Source organism: Agaricus bisporus (assembly GCF_000300575.1).
Source record: "Agaricus bisporus var. bisporus H97 unplaced genomic scaffold AGABI2scaffold_2, whole genome shotgun sequence".
Taxonomy (NCBI): domain Eukaryota; kingdom Fungi; phylum Basidiomycota; class Agaricomycetes; order Agaricales; family Agaricaceae; genus Agaricus; species Agaricus bisporus.
In genome coordinates this window covers 1,348,078-1,364,389 of record NW_006267355.1, presented here as the reverse complement: position 1 = coordinate 1,364,389, position 16,312 = coordinate 1,348,078, and the positions used below count along the sequence as shown (strand labels likewise).

Below are 16,312 nucleotides of genomic sequence, written 5' to 3'. Positions count from 1 at the left end.
TCCACTGCACAAACAGGTACTTGGTCTCCCCTCTTCTCCTTCCTCTCGCTGACGCGCATGGGTTCTTTTCTCTCAGTTCCCTATTTGTCCTTCCATCATCCCATGGACTCGTCCTCTTCGTCCTCAGCAAATGCCTCCCGCCCCACCCACATCCCCCTCCCTCCCCCTCCCGCCTTTGCTTCTTTTCTCTCCACCCCCTCCCCCTCCCAGCGCGACGACCCCTTCGCCGAGGATGTCCACTCCCCCTTCCTCCAGTTCTACACCGCGCCCTCCACCCCCTATTCCGACGTCGACTCTCCCCACTCTCCCTCTCCAGGTCCCGCTGACTACTTTACTCCCCCGTCCTCCCCCTTCGTCGAATTTCCCGTCTCACAGTCTCCTTCTCCCGCTGCCGATGCTTACTCCGTACCTGACGGTCAGGGCCCTGAAAACCCGCTCTCGCCACCTGCCACCGCCTCTTTCGTGGCTCACAATCCTCCCAATAATTATGTCTCTCTCAGTCCCTACGGCACAGATGACATTTATCCCGGCATCCCAGTAGACATCGTCAATGATCTCATACTTGACGACGGTAGCCTCACCGCGCTCGAAAAAATTTACCTCTTTTGCAGGAGCAAGCAAGTCATCCACCGATCTTTCATCGTGAAAAATATCCCCCAACTTCTCCAGGAAGTCTCTCCTCAAGAAGCAGTAGAGTATGTCTTGCCCCTCTTCCGCGAGCTCGTCCTTGATCCCGGTTGGTCCTCGCCCATGGGTCTGCCGTAATTGTTTCACTGATCTTTTATTTTCTGTGCACCGTTACAGATGAGAGTGTTCAGGAGGAATTCAGCCGCGCCCTTGGAGATGTCATGTGGTGGTTCCTTACAGCGAGTGCATCTAAAAATTCCTTATTGCTGCGTTCTGATGAAGCGATCTGTAGCATTGCCGGGTTGTCGATGATTGCAATACTGAAGAAGGCGACGATAATGTTCTGCAGCCCGCCCAGATGCACTATCAGACGTTCACCCCTCTTTTTGGGACGCTGATTCTCAGCAGCAATGGTAATGTCAGCGAAACAGCGCGCTGCTCCATCACAACAGTTCTCGAACGGATCAAGAAAGTCGATGATAAGGACACTTTGGCGCGCGGTCACCCAGTCAGGCCTTCGCTTCCCCCAGAAAACCTATGGAAGCACCCTGTACAGGATTATGCAATGGATGATCCCGAGCCCCAGGAAGAAGAGCTCCACGTCGGTGTTTTCGGTCCGGAAGAAAGAACGCGAGTGAAGCATGAAATTTTCGCTGCCATTATAGTCGCTTTGGGCCGCCTGGATTCATTGTGGCAAAATAACGGTAACTGTGATCAAGATGGTTTGGTGACAGCTGGATCGAAAGTGGACGAGCGACGGTCATTGCTTCAAGCTCAGAATGGGGATACAGTGCGAGTCATTTCACCAGATGATCCGATTCATGAGAATGGTGACACGACCTCGACTGTCCTCGATGCATCGTCCGCTAATGTAATCACCAAAGAAGATGTGGTTAATCCATACTTTCCAATTGTTCCCACCGCGTTTTCGACGCCTTCTTCGACGCCATCAGCATCCTCGACCAGTTCATCCTCCGGATCTTCACCGAGGGTCCTTGTCACTGGCGTCTCATCATCGCCAAGTTTCAATAGAACCGGTACGGAAACAGGAACTCCTTCTCCCCATCATTCATGTTCGATGCATACTTCGCCCGATGAAGATCCACGTCAAGCGACTTATGATACAAACCTGTCCGCACCCACATCACAGAGCCCTTCTTCCCAATACGCTCTTCCCGCTTTTCTCCGACCGAGACGGTTATCTCAACCCAAAGGTCCACTTGCATATCAACTCAACCTCGGGAATATGATACACGAGGAGGAAGAAGATATTTTCTATGATGAGCAAGTTACAAACGGACGTTGGTCGACTATGCGGCTTATTGCAGCTGTCGCTAGCAATGGTGAGTCATTGAGGCTCCATACCTCTACCGTTCTCAAGTCTTCCGATGGATAGGTATCGCCGATCTTGACGCCGAAATTTACTTCATAAATGACGTCAATCGCGCAGTCCGTGATCCTGTCTTTTGGGTAAGGCGTGAGGCCGCATTCGCTGTTGGCGCGCTTGCTAGGGTTGTTCCCATCGAGTTTGTCGTCCGGGATTTGGTAGGTTTGTTGAAAGTTGTGTCATGCACTCGCCGCTGATCACCATATAGCTCCCTATGTTTATGTGCCTTGTTAGTGACCCTCACCCCGATGTCCGGCAAAATATCCTGTTTTCACTCCCCCCATTGGCTCAACGACTTCCTTTTGAAGAGCGGCGGAAGCTCACGTTCAAGACTTTGACTGCGCTTTCTCAGGACCCAGAAATCACCGTTCGCGAGAGCGCTCTGGACTCATTATCAGAAACGATATATGCATTTGCAGATGATCCTCAGGGTCCCCCTGATTTCCTCCTGCGTATGTACCTTGGTCGTGAAGAAGACAAGATTGTTCGCAACGGAACGCGTTTAATCACTTTCGATGTACCTCCTCCAATGGAGGCATTTTACCTCGACACTAAACGACCTTTAACCCTGGCCTTTGGTTTCCCGGCTGTGACGCTGACGTTGGGTAAAGACCGTTGGGGCGAACTGAGGGGCGCTTATCAGGACCTTGCCGCTAATCGCATGAATGATGTTAAACGTTCCTTGGCTGCTGGGTTGGGTGAGATCGCAAAAATTATAGGAGCTGAGCATACGCGTCAAGATATCGTTCCCGTATGGTGGGATGCAATCAACTGTAAAGATTCTGCCACACGTATCAGAGCCATCGAAAATCTGGATGTGCTAGCCAGTGTTGTTGGTAAAGAGCAGGGTCTTTCATTTTGGGGGGGTGTAATGAACAATTGGGAGAACAAAGTTTTCCGGGTTTGGAGAGAACGCAAGATTATTCTTCAGGAGTTAATTAAAGTGGCGGGGATACTAGGCCAGGAAATCTTACCTGTGGTCAAAGTGATAGAAACACATGCCTTAGCTGACCTCGAGCAAGGCGTCCGTGACGTTGCTATTGATTGTGTAAGTGATCTCCTTGATACGTACTTCTTTGCCTCACTCTATCAATACAAAGCTTCCAAAGGTTTTAGATTTGTTATCCTCTCGTCAGGATATCCACGAAGACCTTAATGCTGCAATCGATGGACTCATTACTTCAACGTTCCGTCGCAGGATGACGTATGTGATATAGCAAATCCCCAAAATTCCTAACGCGCTCGACCGTGATTGACATGTTTTTAGATATGCATCTTGTCAACGATCATTGTTTTTAGCTTCTGTCAACTCAGGGCGGAAACCATCTACGGCGTTGACTGATGCAACGCTCCGTGTCATCTCTGATTTATCAAAGGACACTGTCACGGATGTGAGAATTAGTGTCGCCCGATTCGTCGGAAGCGTTTGCGGTATGTTTTTCTCACTCAGTATCTGCCACGAGGCTGAATTGCAGCACTCAGATAAATTTGTGCGGGAATCTGAGTCTGTGCCTAATCTTCTCGTGGAGATTGTCAAACGATTATCGCAAGACACGTCCTTATCAGTAAAAAAATTTATCCCAGAGCTGACGACTCTGCTCACTGGTCATTCTGTCGCGTTCCCATCCTCAAGTGACGAGGCTCAGCGCTCCGCGGATTTACCAGTGAGGTCACGACACTTTTCCAAGCCTCCCTTCCCACGAAGTGATTCTTCCCCTTCGGTTCTGTCGGCAGGATTCAATTGGCGTTAAGTGGTGATCATTCATCATTAGGTTGGAGTGTTGGTTCAAGGGATTTATCACACACAGGAATACAACAGCTGAACTCTATTCCTGGTTGTCTCAACGGCGCCAGTGATTTTGCTCTGAAATCTTAGGATATCGGGTCGCGATAGGATGGCGACTAGTTGAGCACTCTGCACTTCAAAATTCAGTATGAAATTCATTTCCGAGGTTACTCCAAGGACGATCTCTTTTCTCTGATCCTGATTCTTGAGGGGATACAGTATGCCGAGTTTCTATCCAATAGCTGGTGCTCTTACCTATACGAATGACCAACCAGGTCACAAGTGTCAGGGTCATATGTCGTTTCCCGTCCTATCTATTATCAAGTCCGTCCAACCTCCGCCTAGCTTCTTCCTCTGTAGTAGCGTATTCTTAATGCCAATTTCTGCCCCGGCTTCTATGTCTGGCTTGAAAGAATTGCCCTAAATATCTACAGTTATCCGCAACGCTCACTGATAGATTACTAACGCGTGACATGAGACCAACTTACTGATGGCTTGATTCTGGGATTTTGAGCGGGGATCACTGTGCGGAAGCTGCTGTGTTCTTCCCACCTCAGCGCTCAGCACCGACATTGGGTTTTGAGCTGCGCTCATAGAAGGTCTTGTCTCTACCGCAGCATACTCCACCGGAACTCTCACTCCGTGTTTTCAAGATCCAACCCTGGTCGTTCATTATCTATCTGCTTTATCGACATTCTTTGAGCTTCGATACCTCCTTGTCCTCCCTTGCTCGTACTTCTACGGGCGAGATCTTATGTCAATATGTCTGTGAGCTACCTGCTTGGAAAACTGAATCTGGGGGCTTTTCGATATTGTGTTCTTGGTAGGCATCCCCATACAGTTTCTCATATCAAGCTGTGTATTCAAATATTCACGTCTGACTTGTTATTTACAGTTATTTTTCTTATCTGCAACGCTCTAGTTGCAAGCACTTCTGTTTGGAATCTCGACCTTGTTCGTGGTTTTGAGACGTCCAACAGGGGTGAGTTAACAATAACCACCATTATCGTCTATTATTTTCATTCAACATAATGTTTCTAGCGCCTTTGTTGGGTATTGATTCGTATTCGACTTTTCTTGGATGTTCCGGGTTGATTCTTTTTTTCACTATGTAAACAATTTCCTTAACAATACCTGTTGAAGAGAGCTAATCAAATCTCACCAAAAAAGCGCCTTTGTAGAACTTGCTCAAACAAGTTGCTTCCTCGCATTGGTATGGTTTGAATGCCTCTGGGTTTCTCTGTGGGGCTTGATGTATCTTGGTACGCTTCAAATCACGCTTTTGGGGCTTCAAAGGAGCTAACTGGCTTTATAGCTGCTGGCATCACTTTGGGCGTCTTTGCGTCTCGGGAAAATTGCAATATCACTGATTCACGTGGGCATTATCAAGTTTCTTCTGATTTTGTAGTAATCGCATTGATGGTATTCTTTTGTAGATTCAAGATGCAATTCTACTCTTGTGATGTTGGCGTTCACTTGGTTCTGTGCTGTATCCTGTTCGTATTTTCGGTTTATGTCCAAGTCAACATGCTCATCCACTGTGTCTAGTGCTGATATACTTTTCTGTTTTCATGTTTGCTGTCTGTATCAACAAAAAGAGAGACGCGACGATTTGGGTGTCTACAATGCGCAAGTTCCCTTGGTCTGGGACATGTGTTATCCTCGCCGGCTCCCCCATCACTCCCTCTCCTCCTCCTCTTCCAGTATTTCAATCGGGTTACCAAAATGCTGTACCGATCATTCGGGCACCTAAACCCAAGCGTGCGCTCTCGCACCCTAACCGGCGCGAACCAATATTCTCTTGGAGATCTGGTCTGAGCGACGAATATCAGATTGAACACTTCAGCCCTGTCAATGTGGAGTTTGGTCACTCTCATATCCCGAATCTGCCACCTGCGGCCACAGCTCCCATAGTTCGGACGTCAATCTTACCGGCGCTAGGGGCCAGTGCGGAAGATAACTTCGCGTCTTCGCTCTATCCCTCATTTTTACAGCCAAGTATCCCTATTCCCAGCTCGGAGCCAGCTCGCCTACGGCCTGTGTCGAACCAGCCATCCATGAGGGCTATACCTAGGTCACTTCCGAGCCTCCCACAATCAAATCTTCCATTGTCGCCACCGCCACTAGGTGATTGGCCGAGGCCCGATATCATATCACGGAGTACCACCAAAGGGAAAAGAAAACAAGCGCCAGTTTTTCAAGATGATTCGTCCTTCGTAGCGGCACCTTCAGAATCGAGAGTGCGTCAGGAACGACCGGGCCCAGGGGAGGGACAACCCATCAGCCATTCGTCTTTTGCACCTGTGAGACCTATGAGTCCCTAGAGGAGTTCTTCCAGGTAGATGTGCCAAATAGGGCTCCAGTGTAGGTATCCTGTAAAATCAAGAGCGCAAAATCACTGGCTGATTGCTATGCTCAAGTTTATTGTAGTGGTATGAACGTCATGTATGACTATGATAAACAAAGCTCTGTATATTGTCAATCTCAACGTAGCGTAGTAAAATCAGATCTCGTCTCCTATATTATTTAATTTTTGGTTTCATAGAGCACGTAGGATCACCATAGAAAACTAGCACCAAGAGAATTTGTACTTCAAATGATATTATCTTTTTATTACGGTATCAGGCAAGATGTTACCATGCGTCCCGTCAACGACCTTTCCTAATATAGACAACGTTGTTTCTGTTGCAGTCCTAGATGCTCATCCTATTCTCATCCTATTGTCCTCTTATTGTCTTATACTCGAAATGCCGTACAAATCCAGGGGCTGGGAAAGGAAGCCAGTCGTATAAGTATAACGCCTTGTTCGCTCCTGGTGAGGAGTCTGAGTCCTTAGCCTGGCTAAGGCTGTAGATTCTCTCTAACGCCCTTTTCTTTGTCCTCTTCCGTGCAGGCCTCGGGATTGGTTACTACGACTTCCGCTCTTTTTGACCTGTTACTTTTTCGATCTTTCTCACTCCAAGACTCTGTACTGGACTTGCTTCAACGATCACGATGGCTATGTTTAATACGTTTCTCCTTCTGCGAACTGTTCTTTTTGGTGAGTGTTTCTTCATGACAAGGTCCATATATATATATATTAAGTATTTGAAGCTCTCCTCTTGATGTTTGCTTTTTTGTCGGTAGTGATTTCGGCCTGGAATATCAACTCTCTCTTGACCAGTGGGCAATTCGGTACGTCGAATACTTAACCCTGGAGCTTCACCGTTACTCAAGAACGCAGTGTCCATGCCGTCGATAATCATGATCATTTCAAACTGCCTCCTATTAATATGTATTGGATCGTGAGTTTCCGACTTTTTGCCGTTGGGGACTACTCTCAGTAACAAACAGGTCAATAATTGGGTACTTTATACCGCAGATTCCGTCGACAAGGATAATGGTTGAATGTGGATGGATGGCAGTTCTATCTTTGTTCCAGTTAGGTATGACAGAATTGTCGGTTTCCAAGGCTGCAATTCTGAAGACGTGTCCAGCAGCTACTATAATGTTGACTACGAGCGGTTTATCTCTAAATTGCACTCCGACAGGTGTGTTTACCACACCAAATTTTGAAGGCGCTAGAGTCTGAAATAGGTTGCATCAGGAGACTGGAACGTATGCGCCTCTACACTAGTTCTTGTACCTGTATCGTGGCTGAATAGCTTGATTGGTGAGTAATTAAAATGACAATGATCTTCAGAGCTAACTCTCGCCCCGAATAATTAGTTTTTGCATACTTCATTGGATTATTTGTTACCGTCATGGTACATCAACCCATCTATCCTGATATTTGGACAAGAACAATGTACGCTGTCGATTGGTTTGTCGATCCTCGGATGGAGGTCTTGCTGCATCAGACAATCTCGCCATTTCAACTCGAGGATTATGGTGCCGTAGTTCTCATAGAGCGGGGTCACTTGTCTGTGGTAAAAGATATTGAAAAGGCCCCTTGGGCAGAGAACGTCAACGTTCGTCGAGGAAAAGACAATCCTTATGCTGCATCTAAGCATCATCCATATCGCAACGAGCATCCAGCTCATTGCAGCTTCGCCCCTGGTAACCATAGAAGGACAAAGACCGCATCCGCGTCGACTGACCGAACGCTGCTGTCCTTGCACCCGAGTGAACGAGGAACTCCTACCGCAGGAAACACTTCTCTTCCTCCCCGACCATCTCATTCCGTCACCTCTACCGGTTCAATGTATATGGAGGGGCTCAAGTCCGAGAAGACATTACAGCCTGTTCTTCAACGTCCTTGGGATACGACAAGTCTCTTTCCGTCGACAGTAGACGATCATGATCTTCCTATTCCACTCCCAAATAGGTCAGAGTGGATACGCGCAGACAAATTCTGACTCGGGAAAATAATTGGGCATCATGCAGAATTAAGTACACTAATGCAGCAAACTAGACTGGACAGTACAGTACCTAAATAGTTCTATTGTGTAATTTCCTTTTTAATAACTCAATTAATCAGAACATCGTATATTGTTCATCCTTGCGCATCATGCTCGAGTTCATCGACTGAGAGACCTGCTGCCTCGAGGCGGCGTCGTAATCTGTCTGCTTCGCTTCGCGAAGCGAGCAAATCGTTTTGAACCTGAAGCAGGTTTGCTTTAGTCGTAGCGAGCTCTTCTGCCATCTCCTCGTTAAATTCCCCCGCGCCAACTGCGACACCTAATCATTTAAGGGGTGATCACCCCTTAAATCAATACTTGTGGGAAGGAATGGTAGAGGAAGCCTTGCCTTCCACTAATTTCACGATACGCCAGAACCGCAGCAAGATTAACAATGCAGCAAATTCTTCCTCCCTTCCTTTTAATGTAAGCTCTAGCACGAACGTGGTGACGATAACGAAAGCATCGAATAAGTGTAGAGAGGCCAGTGGGAACCCGCCGAATGGGTTGTAGAATTTTGACCCGAAGGCGAACAATGAGAGAAAGATTTCGAGAAGAAAAGCACAGGTTATTCCTAGAGAAATATGGCTAAGTACTTCCAGCCACGTCGGTTTGAGCCTGATATCTCCACAGTTGTCGTGGAGGAATTCATAACCAAGGTCGAGAATAACAATGATCATATCGATAGTCACCTGGTGGATTCGCGTGAGGATGGTTAGAAAGGGTCCTGATAACCATGGCGTGCATTGACAGACCAAGACCAAGACGAAAACATGGCCTACGCGACTCTCGATCGTTTCCCCGACGCGTTTTTGCCAATTTGCGACCCTCTGCCTCCAAGAATCCAATCCGCTAGCAGGTATAGAGTTATTGTCGGCAAGGTTGTTCCACGTATGGTTTGCATCTGTCAGAGGGTCACTATCCATCTGGGCATCGAATAGTCGAACAGATGACAGAGGTTTCCCCTTACAACTTATGTATCAAATTCGTCGCCGTGAAGCGACTGGCTATTCTATTTTTATACGCCTCTTCACGACCAACTTCTTAACTGGGACTCTTTCAGGTATTAGACGCCCCGGAGTCTTGTTCACCTCAATTTCTGAGGAGCGCTGTGATTTCTATGAGTAATAGCGAACCACCCCTCGACATCTAGTTTGGTGCTTGCACAAAACAATGACAGTGCAGTTGGAAACAAGTAGTAGGACATAACGTGACGTCATGAAGTTGTGATTTGTATCTCGCACACCATGTTTCTTCCTCGCGCTGGGTTCAATCATGCAGGTTCCACAAGGTCATACCTGCAAATCCGCCTAATGAATAGGATGTTTGCTTATCGTCCAGTCCGACCCTTGAGCTTCAAATCAACGGCGGGGAATCGCATCACATACATGAAGCATGTTTTCGGAGCAACTGCTGTCGCGGGCATAGGTCTGGGGGCATCGGCTTTGACACAACCAAAAATCCTTTGTGAAGGTGAGTATATAAGTCAAATGATTAGTGAGGAAACGGCTACAACAACACCTTTAGCCCCTATATCCAATCAAGAGTTCACTCTGAAGGGAAAGAGTGGGTCCATGGATTCTGGAGACCTTCCACCTCCACCGCAGTCTTCCCTTTCCGTTTACGAACTTTCTTTTGGTGCTGTCACTGGTATCTGTGCCGGTGTGTTCATAAAGAAAGGAGCGAAGGCGGTCGCATGGTTCATAGGGGGTATATTCGTGCTCCTACAGGTATGTCCATTATCTTCGAATACTATATTGAATGATTTGTGATCTTTCTTTGTTCTAGTACATGAGCTCAAGATCCCTTGTCAAGGTTGATTGGACCAGAATGTCGTCATCCTACGAGAGTTTGTTTTACACCCATGACGCTGTTGGAAATGCGAGGCCGCCCAGCATCGTCTCGTTGTGGAGGTGGTTGGTCGACTTTTTGACCGCGGATTTCCAACCACGGGCTTCGTTCATTGCAGGCTTTGCTTTGGGTCTCAGAGTGGGCTAGTTATTTCGTTTGATCCAATGAATATCAGTTATCGCACAGTTACTTTACTGCACCACACAGCCACAAACAATTGATTGGCATTTTTGCTTCGACTATTTACTGCTCATATGGGCCGTCGCGCAAAAAACAAGCAGGGTGCCCCACAACCGCTTCAAGAAGAAAGTTCATCAATAATCCGAAGCAATGGAAAACGCAAAGCCAGCAATGAGGGTACAGGCACCAATCAACCCCGCAAGAAATTAAAAGATGCGTCGAATAAAACAATCGTATCACCAAGGTCAAAACCTGTTGCACCTAATGGGAAAGGCCGACCACAAAAGAACAAAAATGAAACAAAATCGCGAAAGAAGGAGCAGTCGCTCGAGGACGAGGATGAGGACGGAGATGGATGGGAAGATGTCGAGCATGAAGGTAATGAAGTCGACTTGAAAGCTCAGGCAAGGTTGGTTTTTGTACAGCTACAACCGGTATCGTAACTAATGTTCGCACAACAAGGTCGCTTTTTGATAGCAGTGACGATGAAATGGTCCAAGGTGATTTGGACAGTGACGACGAGCCGGAAGAGTAGGTCCGACCTCAAAATTATTCATGATCGGCGCTTAGTTGCATACAGTGATGAGCCTTTGAGGGGAGCCCCTCAAGAATTTGACTTTGACTCAGATGAAGATGATGGAGCCGGACCAATACTCTCTACGGCTAGAATATCAAAACAAGCCAGACCTGCGACGATTGTGCCCTCTAATTCAGATGAAGATTCAAGCGACTCAGACGAAGGTGGTAAGATCACAATGGCAAATATAGAGGCTCATTCCCGCGCGTTGGACGAGGCCGCCGCGGCGGAAGCGGAAATAGATGCACAAGAATTGCGTCAGGCAGCTCTAGAAGCGAGTGACGATGATATCGACATGGAGGAAGAAGATATTGATGGAGAGCTGAGGCTTCCGACTGTGACAGAGAGAGAGGAGGAAAAGAACAAAGGCGGACCTGATGTTCACACTGTACAACAAAGAATGAAGCATTGTGTTCGTGTACTCGGAAACTTCAAAAAACGCGCGGAAAAGGGCAGGTAAGTATTCATGAAGTTGTTCTCCCCAGTCACACTAATCATTCAATCTTCGGATAGGCTGAGGCATGAGTATACTGAGCAGTTAATTTCGGATATTGCAAGCTACTATGGGTATAATGAGTTCCTTGCAGAAAAGCTATTCCAACTTTTTTCCGTGGCTGAGGCATGTTTCTTCTGATCTTATTTGTAAAAAATCTGACACAAATGTCAGGCGATCGAGTTTTTTGAGGCAAACGAAGTGCCTCGACCTGTCACTATCCGAACAAATACCCTTCGTACCCGCCGGAGAGATCTTGCCCAGGCTCTGATCAACAGAGGGGTGAATCTAGAGCCAATTGGTAAATGGACGAATGTTGGGCTTCAGGTCTTCGAAAGCAGTGTCCCTGTTGGTGGGTACACGTCATAATTTTCAAATTATCCACCTAACAATATTCAGGTGCGACTCCTGAGTATTTGGCGGGCCATTACATGCTTCAGGCTGCGTCTTCATTTCTACCCGTTATTGCTTTATCTCCTCAGCCCAACGAACGCGTATTGGACATGGCGTCCGCCCCTGGAGGCAAAGCCACACATATTGCAGCACTCCTGCAGAATACGGGAGTTGTTTTCGCGAATGACGCCAATAAAGCCCGTACAAAAAGCCTTACGGCTAATGTCCATCGCCTTGGGTGCAAAAATGTTGTAGTGTGCTCCTACGACGGCCGAGAATTTCCGAAAGTTATGGGCGGCTTTGACCGCGTCTTGCTCGATGCTCCCTGCAGCGGTACAGGTGTTATCAGCAAGGATTCTAGCGTCAAGGTCAATAAGGTAACGCAATTTCATTTAGGTTTCGACTAGGTTGCGAACTAACGTCAGCCTTCATAGTCTGAGCGTGATTTTACGCTTCTTTCTCACCTACAAAAACAGCTCATCCTGTGCGCTATCGATAGCGTGAGCCCTGAGTCAAAGACGGGAGGTTACCTTGTGTATTCGACATGCTCAGTCACAGTGGATGAGAACGAAGCTGTCGTTGATTATGCACTCCGCAAGCGACCCAATGTGACTCTCGTCGATACCGGGTTGCCCTTTGGCCGCGAGGGATTTACTAAATACAGAGGGAAAGTATTCAATCCCAGTATTGGTCTTACCCGACGCTTTTACCCTCATGCGCATAACATGGATGGATTTTTCGTTGCCAAGTTCAAGATCGGTAAACGGTCAAAATCAAAAACCATCTCCGAAGTCAATGACGTTCAGATGACGGTTGCGAGTGCTGAAAGTGGTGACGAAATAGGTTTTGATCCGAATGAAGATAAGGTGTATATTGAAAGTGAGTATCGTACTTTGTCGTTGAAGATTTCTCCTCAACTTTCCCTGCAGAGGCTAAGCGGAGGCAAATGAAGGCCAAGGGATTACGCCCTCCACCGCGTGAAAAAGAATGATTTCGCAGTTCGTGATCAATGGAAACAATGACATGCGACTACGTTACTTCAGTTTGTGAATACGCTGAATACGATGTATTCGGCGGCGCACGAATTCAGAGTTTGTGATGCTACGTGGAGAGATATATGATTAAAACGCTGAACTGCCATGTAAAGCTCTCTGAATGATATTCTAAGACAACATTATTGTTAATCGGATCCGAATACGAAGAAGGAGTCATATCATTTACCCATGTCGCGTACTACAGCACCGCCGGGAAAACGCGACTCTCTCGCAGACTTCGAGACCTACTTACCTGGGGAGTCCCCTGCCAAGCAGGACTTGCCACCTAGCTCCCATCGGGTTTCAGGTCTATTCTACTCCGAGTTTTGCATTTACACCCAAACTGTTAATGACACTAGCATATTAATAATCGTTTTTTCTCTGGTTCAATCCTCCTTTGCAATCCAGTGTAAGCTTTCCTGTTTATGTGTCTTGCCTTCTTCCCATTCTAAGCATCGCACCACGCGCAACCAGGTTTACCCAGAGGTTTCGCTCCCCGAGTGTCATTGCTCTATTTTCCTTCTGACTGTTGTACTTGTCAGATACCGCGGACTGTGATCGAACGTCGCGTAATATATCCGGAATAAAGATGGAAACAAAAAAACGCTTAGAAATGGAGAGGAGAGTATTGGTGATCTCGGAAGCATAGATAGAACAAAATTGCAGTTAGAATAATAGGTTGAAGCGTATTTATCCATATGAACGATCGGGCAGTCGTCGGATCGGTGAGCGGATGCTGCGGAATGATCAAAGTTTGATATGGAGGAAGGAATGTAGTGTTCTCCAGCGCTTCACATCTGTCTCACCAAGAGTTCGAACGGAAGAAAAAGACCAGAACGCAGCAGAATTAGACGTTGAAGGCATAGACCGAGGCCCTGCTCGAGGTATGTTACTCGATCGGGTACTGGGTTACTCTGGACTTTATAACCAGCGTGAGAAGGGATGGTGCTAAGCCTTCAAAGAGTCGACATACCCACTTACAGTGACACTCTATATCTGGCCAAGAGGGACTCGCCATGCCAGAGGTTATAGCATGACCCGCACCTGACAAAACGGGCGAAGCAACACACAGATGTAGTCTCAGAGTGGTACCATATCCCGAGTGATCACAAGATAACTTAAGCGAGATCGGAATCCTCAAGAAGTCTATCGGACAGACTTGATCGCGGATAAGCGCAAGATCCCATATGTGGGATACATGGCTTACTTAGCGCTGAGGCCAGTGTAGATCAGTACTCGTCGGAGAATGACAGGAAAGCACGAGGGAGGGGAAACACAGCGATGGGAGCTTTTGTTATGGAGCTCTGGATACTCGTTACTCGCGCCACAGGCCACAAGACTTGCTTGGCTGAACTCCATCGGGGAGGATGTCCATTGGCCAGTTGCGTGTGATGACATTCCAATGCTAGTTGCTGACTTCTTTTGATGGTGATAAACCGACCTCTTCTTGGCTTTCCGGAAGATCCACGCGCGCTTAGCTCCCACGAAGCCTCGTTGGTTGGAGCCCGTTGCAATGTGAGTAGCAAATGAACACTGCAGACACAGACGAACGAGGGTCGCGAAAAGCGATAACCCGAGAATGCTACGAGAGCCTTTTGTTACATACTTAGCTCACTGGTCTGGAACGATCCGGTAACGTGATCGGTTGCTGAATTGACGAAAAAGAAGCCTGCCCATATGGAGCGAGTACCGTCGTTCTCCAGGAGCCTTTGTCTGCAGCTTCCGTCCAGCAAATGACTCCAGGCAGGCTCACGGCGCAGTCACCACAAGTGCTCAGTGAGATGCACAGCGGCCAGCGGCGGGATGCGGGACGTAGAGAGCTCCATGATAAGGAAACCTATTCATGCGACCCTGTCGTGTAAACAGGGATAGACAGCAAACAAACGACCAAACACGATGCTCCCCAATAAATAGCGGGCACACCTAAAATTGTCCATCTCCCTATCCTCTCCTTCCTATATTCTCTCGTCTCCCTACACCCTACTGGGTTAACAGGCCGCGTAGCACGCACTTCTTTCTCCGTCTCCTTGGTTGATACCCTTTCCATGTGAGTCTTTAGCACATCCAACCCTTGTTGTGTTCTCATGTCACTGGTCCCAGCTCACGAATTGCAACTTGATAATGTCTGCCCCTGAAGTAACCGCTGCCGCTGCCCCCGCCCCCGCTACTGCTGAGGAGGTCAAGCCTGAGACCGTCGCAGCTCCAGAGGCCCCCAAAGTCGAGGAGCCTTCGCCGGTGCGCTCTTTTTTTCTTCCCGCATCTTTGATATAATGTTGACATCCCATCAAGGCACCCCAGGAAGATCCCAAGCCTGAGGAACCCGCTCCGGCTGCTGAGTCCACTCCTGCCGACACGGAAGCTACTCCTGCTGCACCTGCCGCTGAGGAGCCCGCCAAGGAGGAGGCCAAGCCTGTACGTTTTTCGGTCCTTATTGTGCTATATTCTTATCAAGCGTTTATAGGCTGAAGGTGAGGCCAAGAAGGAAGATAGGCCCAAGAGCCCGAGTCTTCTTTCCAAACTCCTTGCTTCCTTCAAGGACAAGAAGCCGAAGGCTCCTAAATCCCCCAAGAAAGAGAAGAAAAAGGAAGAGGTTGAAGCTCCCGCGCCAGCTCCTCAGGAAGCTGTCAATGAAGATCAACCGGCCGAGAGTGCGAGCAACCCAACTGAGGATGCTAGTGAGCCCACTCCTGAGGCTCCCAAAGCGGAAGATGCACCCGCGCCTGCTGCTGCTGATGCTGTGAAAGAGACGTAAGTCCAGCTTAGGGTATTACTATTGTCATGTTTTGACAAGTTTATAGAGAGAATGTTACTCCTGTTGCTGAGACTAGCGCAGCTCCTACTGTCGAGGCGACTGAGGAGAAGGTTCGTGACTATGATGCTATTCAGGATAACTTATCTCTTACCTGGGTCCTTTAGAAGGACGAAAAGAAGGATGAGAAGAAATCCAACAAGGCTTCCAAGGTTGGGCGCCGTTTGTCTGCCCGTGTAGGCGATTTCTTCAAGCCTAAGACCAAGACCGAAGTTGCTGCACCCGCCAAGGTCGATGAAAATCCACCTAAGATTGAGGAACCCGCTCCTGTTGCTCCTCTTGAGAATCCTGCGAACGACGACGCTCCGGCTTCCGCAGATCCAAAACCTGAAGACAGCCCCGCCGAGGCCGCCCCCACTACTACTACTGCCCCTGCTGCTACTCCTGTTGTTGCCGCTGCCGCATAAAGTTCAGGATAGTTTTGGAGGTTTCTTGGGGCTTTGGAATGACCGTAATGAACCTTTATTATCATTCTTCTTGCCTTCATTCTCAATCATATCCCATGCGGATGCATACCTTTCGCCCCTTCTCATATGATACATTTGGATCTGGTTTATTTTTTTTATGATCTCCATGACTAGCCTTATCCGCTTTAACACCTAATACTCGATCCTTTCGCTGTCTTCATACCCACGTAGTTTGCCTTCATTGGATCGTGCTTATGTCTTTAGGTTCAATTGTAATTTTTTTGCTCCCTATCATTGCGCACGAATCTAAGAATGAACGCTATTCCTAATTTAGTATCGTGACTCACGATAATAATTGTCAGCGTGCAAGTGTAGATCTTGACCCACCA

At 47.8% G+C, this 16,312-nt stretch overlaps 7 protein-coding genes across 7 annotated transcripts; 6 read left to right on the top strand and 1 right to left on the bottom strand.

Annotated features, from left to right (window-relative positions):
* Positions 1–57: 57 nt before the first annotated feature.
* AGABI2DRAFT_115225 (hypothetical protein) lies at positions 58–3,765 on the top strand (the record flags this gene model as incomplete). The annotated part of the gene is made up of 8 exons (XM_006458151.1): positions 58–736; positions 805–915; positions 957–1,970; positions 2,024–2,172; positions 2,223–3,062; positions 3,115–3,218; positions 3,282–3,445; positions 3,497–3,765. The coding sequence occupies 8 exons, from the start codon at positions 58–60 to the stop codon at positions 3,763–3,765; spliced, it is 3,330 nt and encodes a 1,109-aa protein (XP_006458214.1).
* A 1,259-nt stretch (positions 3,766–5,024) lies between these two features.
* Positions 5,025–6,124, top strand: AGABI2DRAFT_115224 (hypothetical protein; the record flags this gene model as incomplete). Its single annotated transcript, XM_006458150.1, has 3 exons — positions 5,025–5,175; positions 5,237–5,296; positions 5,349–6,124. 3 exons carry the CDS (start codon positions 5,025–5,027, stop codon positions 6,122–6,124), a joined length of 987 nt encoding a protein of 328 aa, XP_006458213.1.
* A 670-nt stretch (positions 6,125–6,794) lies between these two features.
* On the top strand, positions 6,795–8,259 carry AGABI2DRAFT_176650 (hypothetical protein; the record flags this gene model as incomplete). Its single annotated transcript, XM_006458149.1, has 6 exons — positions 6,795–6,840; positions 6,927–6,974; positions 7,024–7,084; positions 7,134–7,330; positions 7,387–7,452; positions 7,509–8,259. The coding sequence occupies 6 exons, from the start codon at positions 6,795–6,797 to the stop codon at positions 8,135–8,137; spliced, it is 1,047 nt and encodes a 348-aa protein (XP_006458212.1). The 3' UTR covers positions 8,138–8,259.
* A 231-nt stretch (positions 8,260–8,490) lies between these two features.
* On the bottom strand, positions 8,491–9,123 carry AGABI2DRAFT_199624 (hypothetical protein; the record flags this gene model as incomplete). Its single annotated transcript, XM_006458148.1, has 2 exons — positions 8,935–9,123; positions 8,491–8,871 (listed from the first exon to the last, which is right to left on the bottom strand). The coding sequence occupies exons 1-2, from the start codon at positions 9,103–9,105 to the stop codon at positions 8,491–8,493; spliced, it is 552 nt and encodes a 183-aa protein (XP_006458211.1). The 5' UTR covers positions 9,106–9,123.
* A 289-nt stretch (positions 9,124–9,412) lies between these two features.
* AGABI2DRAFT_190568 (hypothetical protein) lies at positions 9,413–10,270 on the top strand. The gene is made up of 3 exons (XM_006458147.1): positions 9,413–9,652; positions 9,707–9,909; positions 9,968–10,270. Exons 1-3 carry the CDS (start codon positions 9,427–9,429, stop codon positions 10,175–10,177), a joined length of 639 nt encoding a protein of 212 aa, XP_006458210.1. The 5' UTR covers positions 9,413–9,426; the 3' UTR covers positions 10,178–10,270.
* Positions 10,268–12,857, top strand: AGABI2DRAFT_216573 (hypothetical protein). Its single transcript, XM_006458146.1, has 7 exons — positions 10,268–10,741; positions 10,791–11,243; positions 11,301–11,406; positions 11,455–11,632; positions 11,680–12,050; positions 12,108–12,552; positions 12,603–12,857. The coding sequence occupies exons 1-7, from the start codon at positions 10,701–10,703 to the stop codon at positions 12,662–12,664; spliced, it is 1,656 nt and encodes a 551-aa protein (XP_006458209.1). The 5' UTR covers positions 10,268–10,700; the 3' UTR covers positions 12,665–12,857.
* Positions 12,858–14,630: 1,773 nt separating this feature from the next.
* On the top strand, positions 14,631–16,254 carry AGABI2DRAFT_190566 (hypothetical protein). The gene is made up of 6 exons (XM_006458145.1): positions 14,631–14,754; positions 14,808–14,942; positions 14,997–15,119; positions 15,169–15,455; positions 15,506–15,569; positions 15,624–16,254. The coding sequence occupies exons 2-6, from the start codon at positions 14,829–14,831 to the stop codon at positions 15,921–15,923; spliced, it is 888 nt and encodes a 295-aa protein (XP_006458208.1). The 5' UTR covers positions 14,631–14,754; positions 14,808–14,828; the 3' UTR covers positions 15,924–16,254.
* The last annotated feature ends 58 nt before the right edge of the window (positions 16,255–16,312 follow it).

Bases quoted from the DNA above. Each gene is read 5' to 3' on its own strand.
- AGABI2DRAFT_190568 (XM_006458147.1), top strand. From the start codon at position 9,427: ATGTTTCTTCCTCGCGCTGGGTTCAATCATGCAGGTTCCACAAGGTCA. The intron at 9,653-9,706 runs GTGAGTATATAA...CAACACCTTTAG, and splicing joins ACCAAAAATCCTTTGTGAAG to CCCCTATATCCAATCAAGAG. The intron at 9,910-9,967 runs GTATGTCCATTA...TCTTTGTTCTAG, and splicing joins GTATATTCGTGCTCCTACAG to TACATGAGCTCAAGATCCCT.
- AGABI2DRAFT_216573 (XM_006458146.1), top strand. From the start codon at position 10,701: ATGGTCCAAGGTGATTTGGACAGTGACGACGAGCCGGAAGA. The intron at 11,244-11,300 runs GTAAGTATTCAT...ATCTTCGGATAG, and splicing joins AAACGCGCGGAAAAGGGCAG to GCTGAGGCATGAGTATACTG. The intron at 11,633-11,679 runs GTGGGTACACGT...AACAATATTCAG, and splicing joins CGAAAGCAGTGTCCCTGTTG to GTGCGACTCCTGAGTATTTG.
- AGABI2DRAFT_190566 (XM_006458145.1), top strand. From the start codon at position 14,829: ATGTCTGCCCCTGAAGTAACCGCTGCCGCTGCCCCCGCCCCCGCTACT. The intron at 15,120-15,168 runs GTACGTTTTTCG...AAGCGTTTATAG, and splicing joins CCAAGGAGGAGGCCAAGCCT to GCTGAAGGTGAGGCCAAGAA. The intron at 15,456-15,505 runs GTAAGTCCAGCT...ACAAGTTTATAG, and splicing joins GCTGATGCTGTGAAAGAGAC to AGAGAATGTTACTCCTGTTG.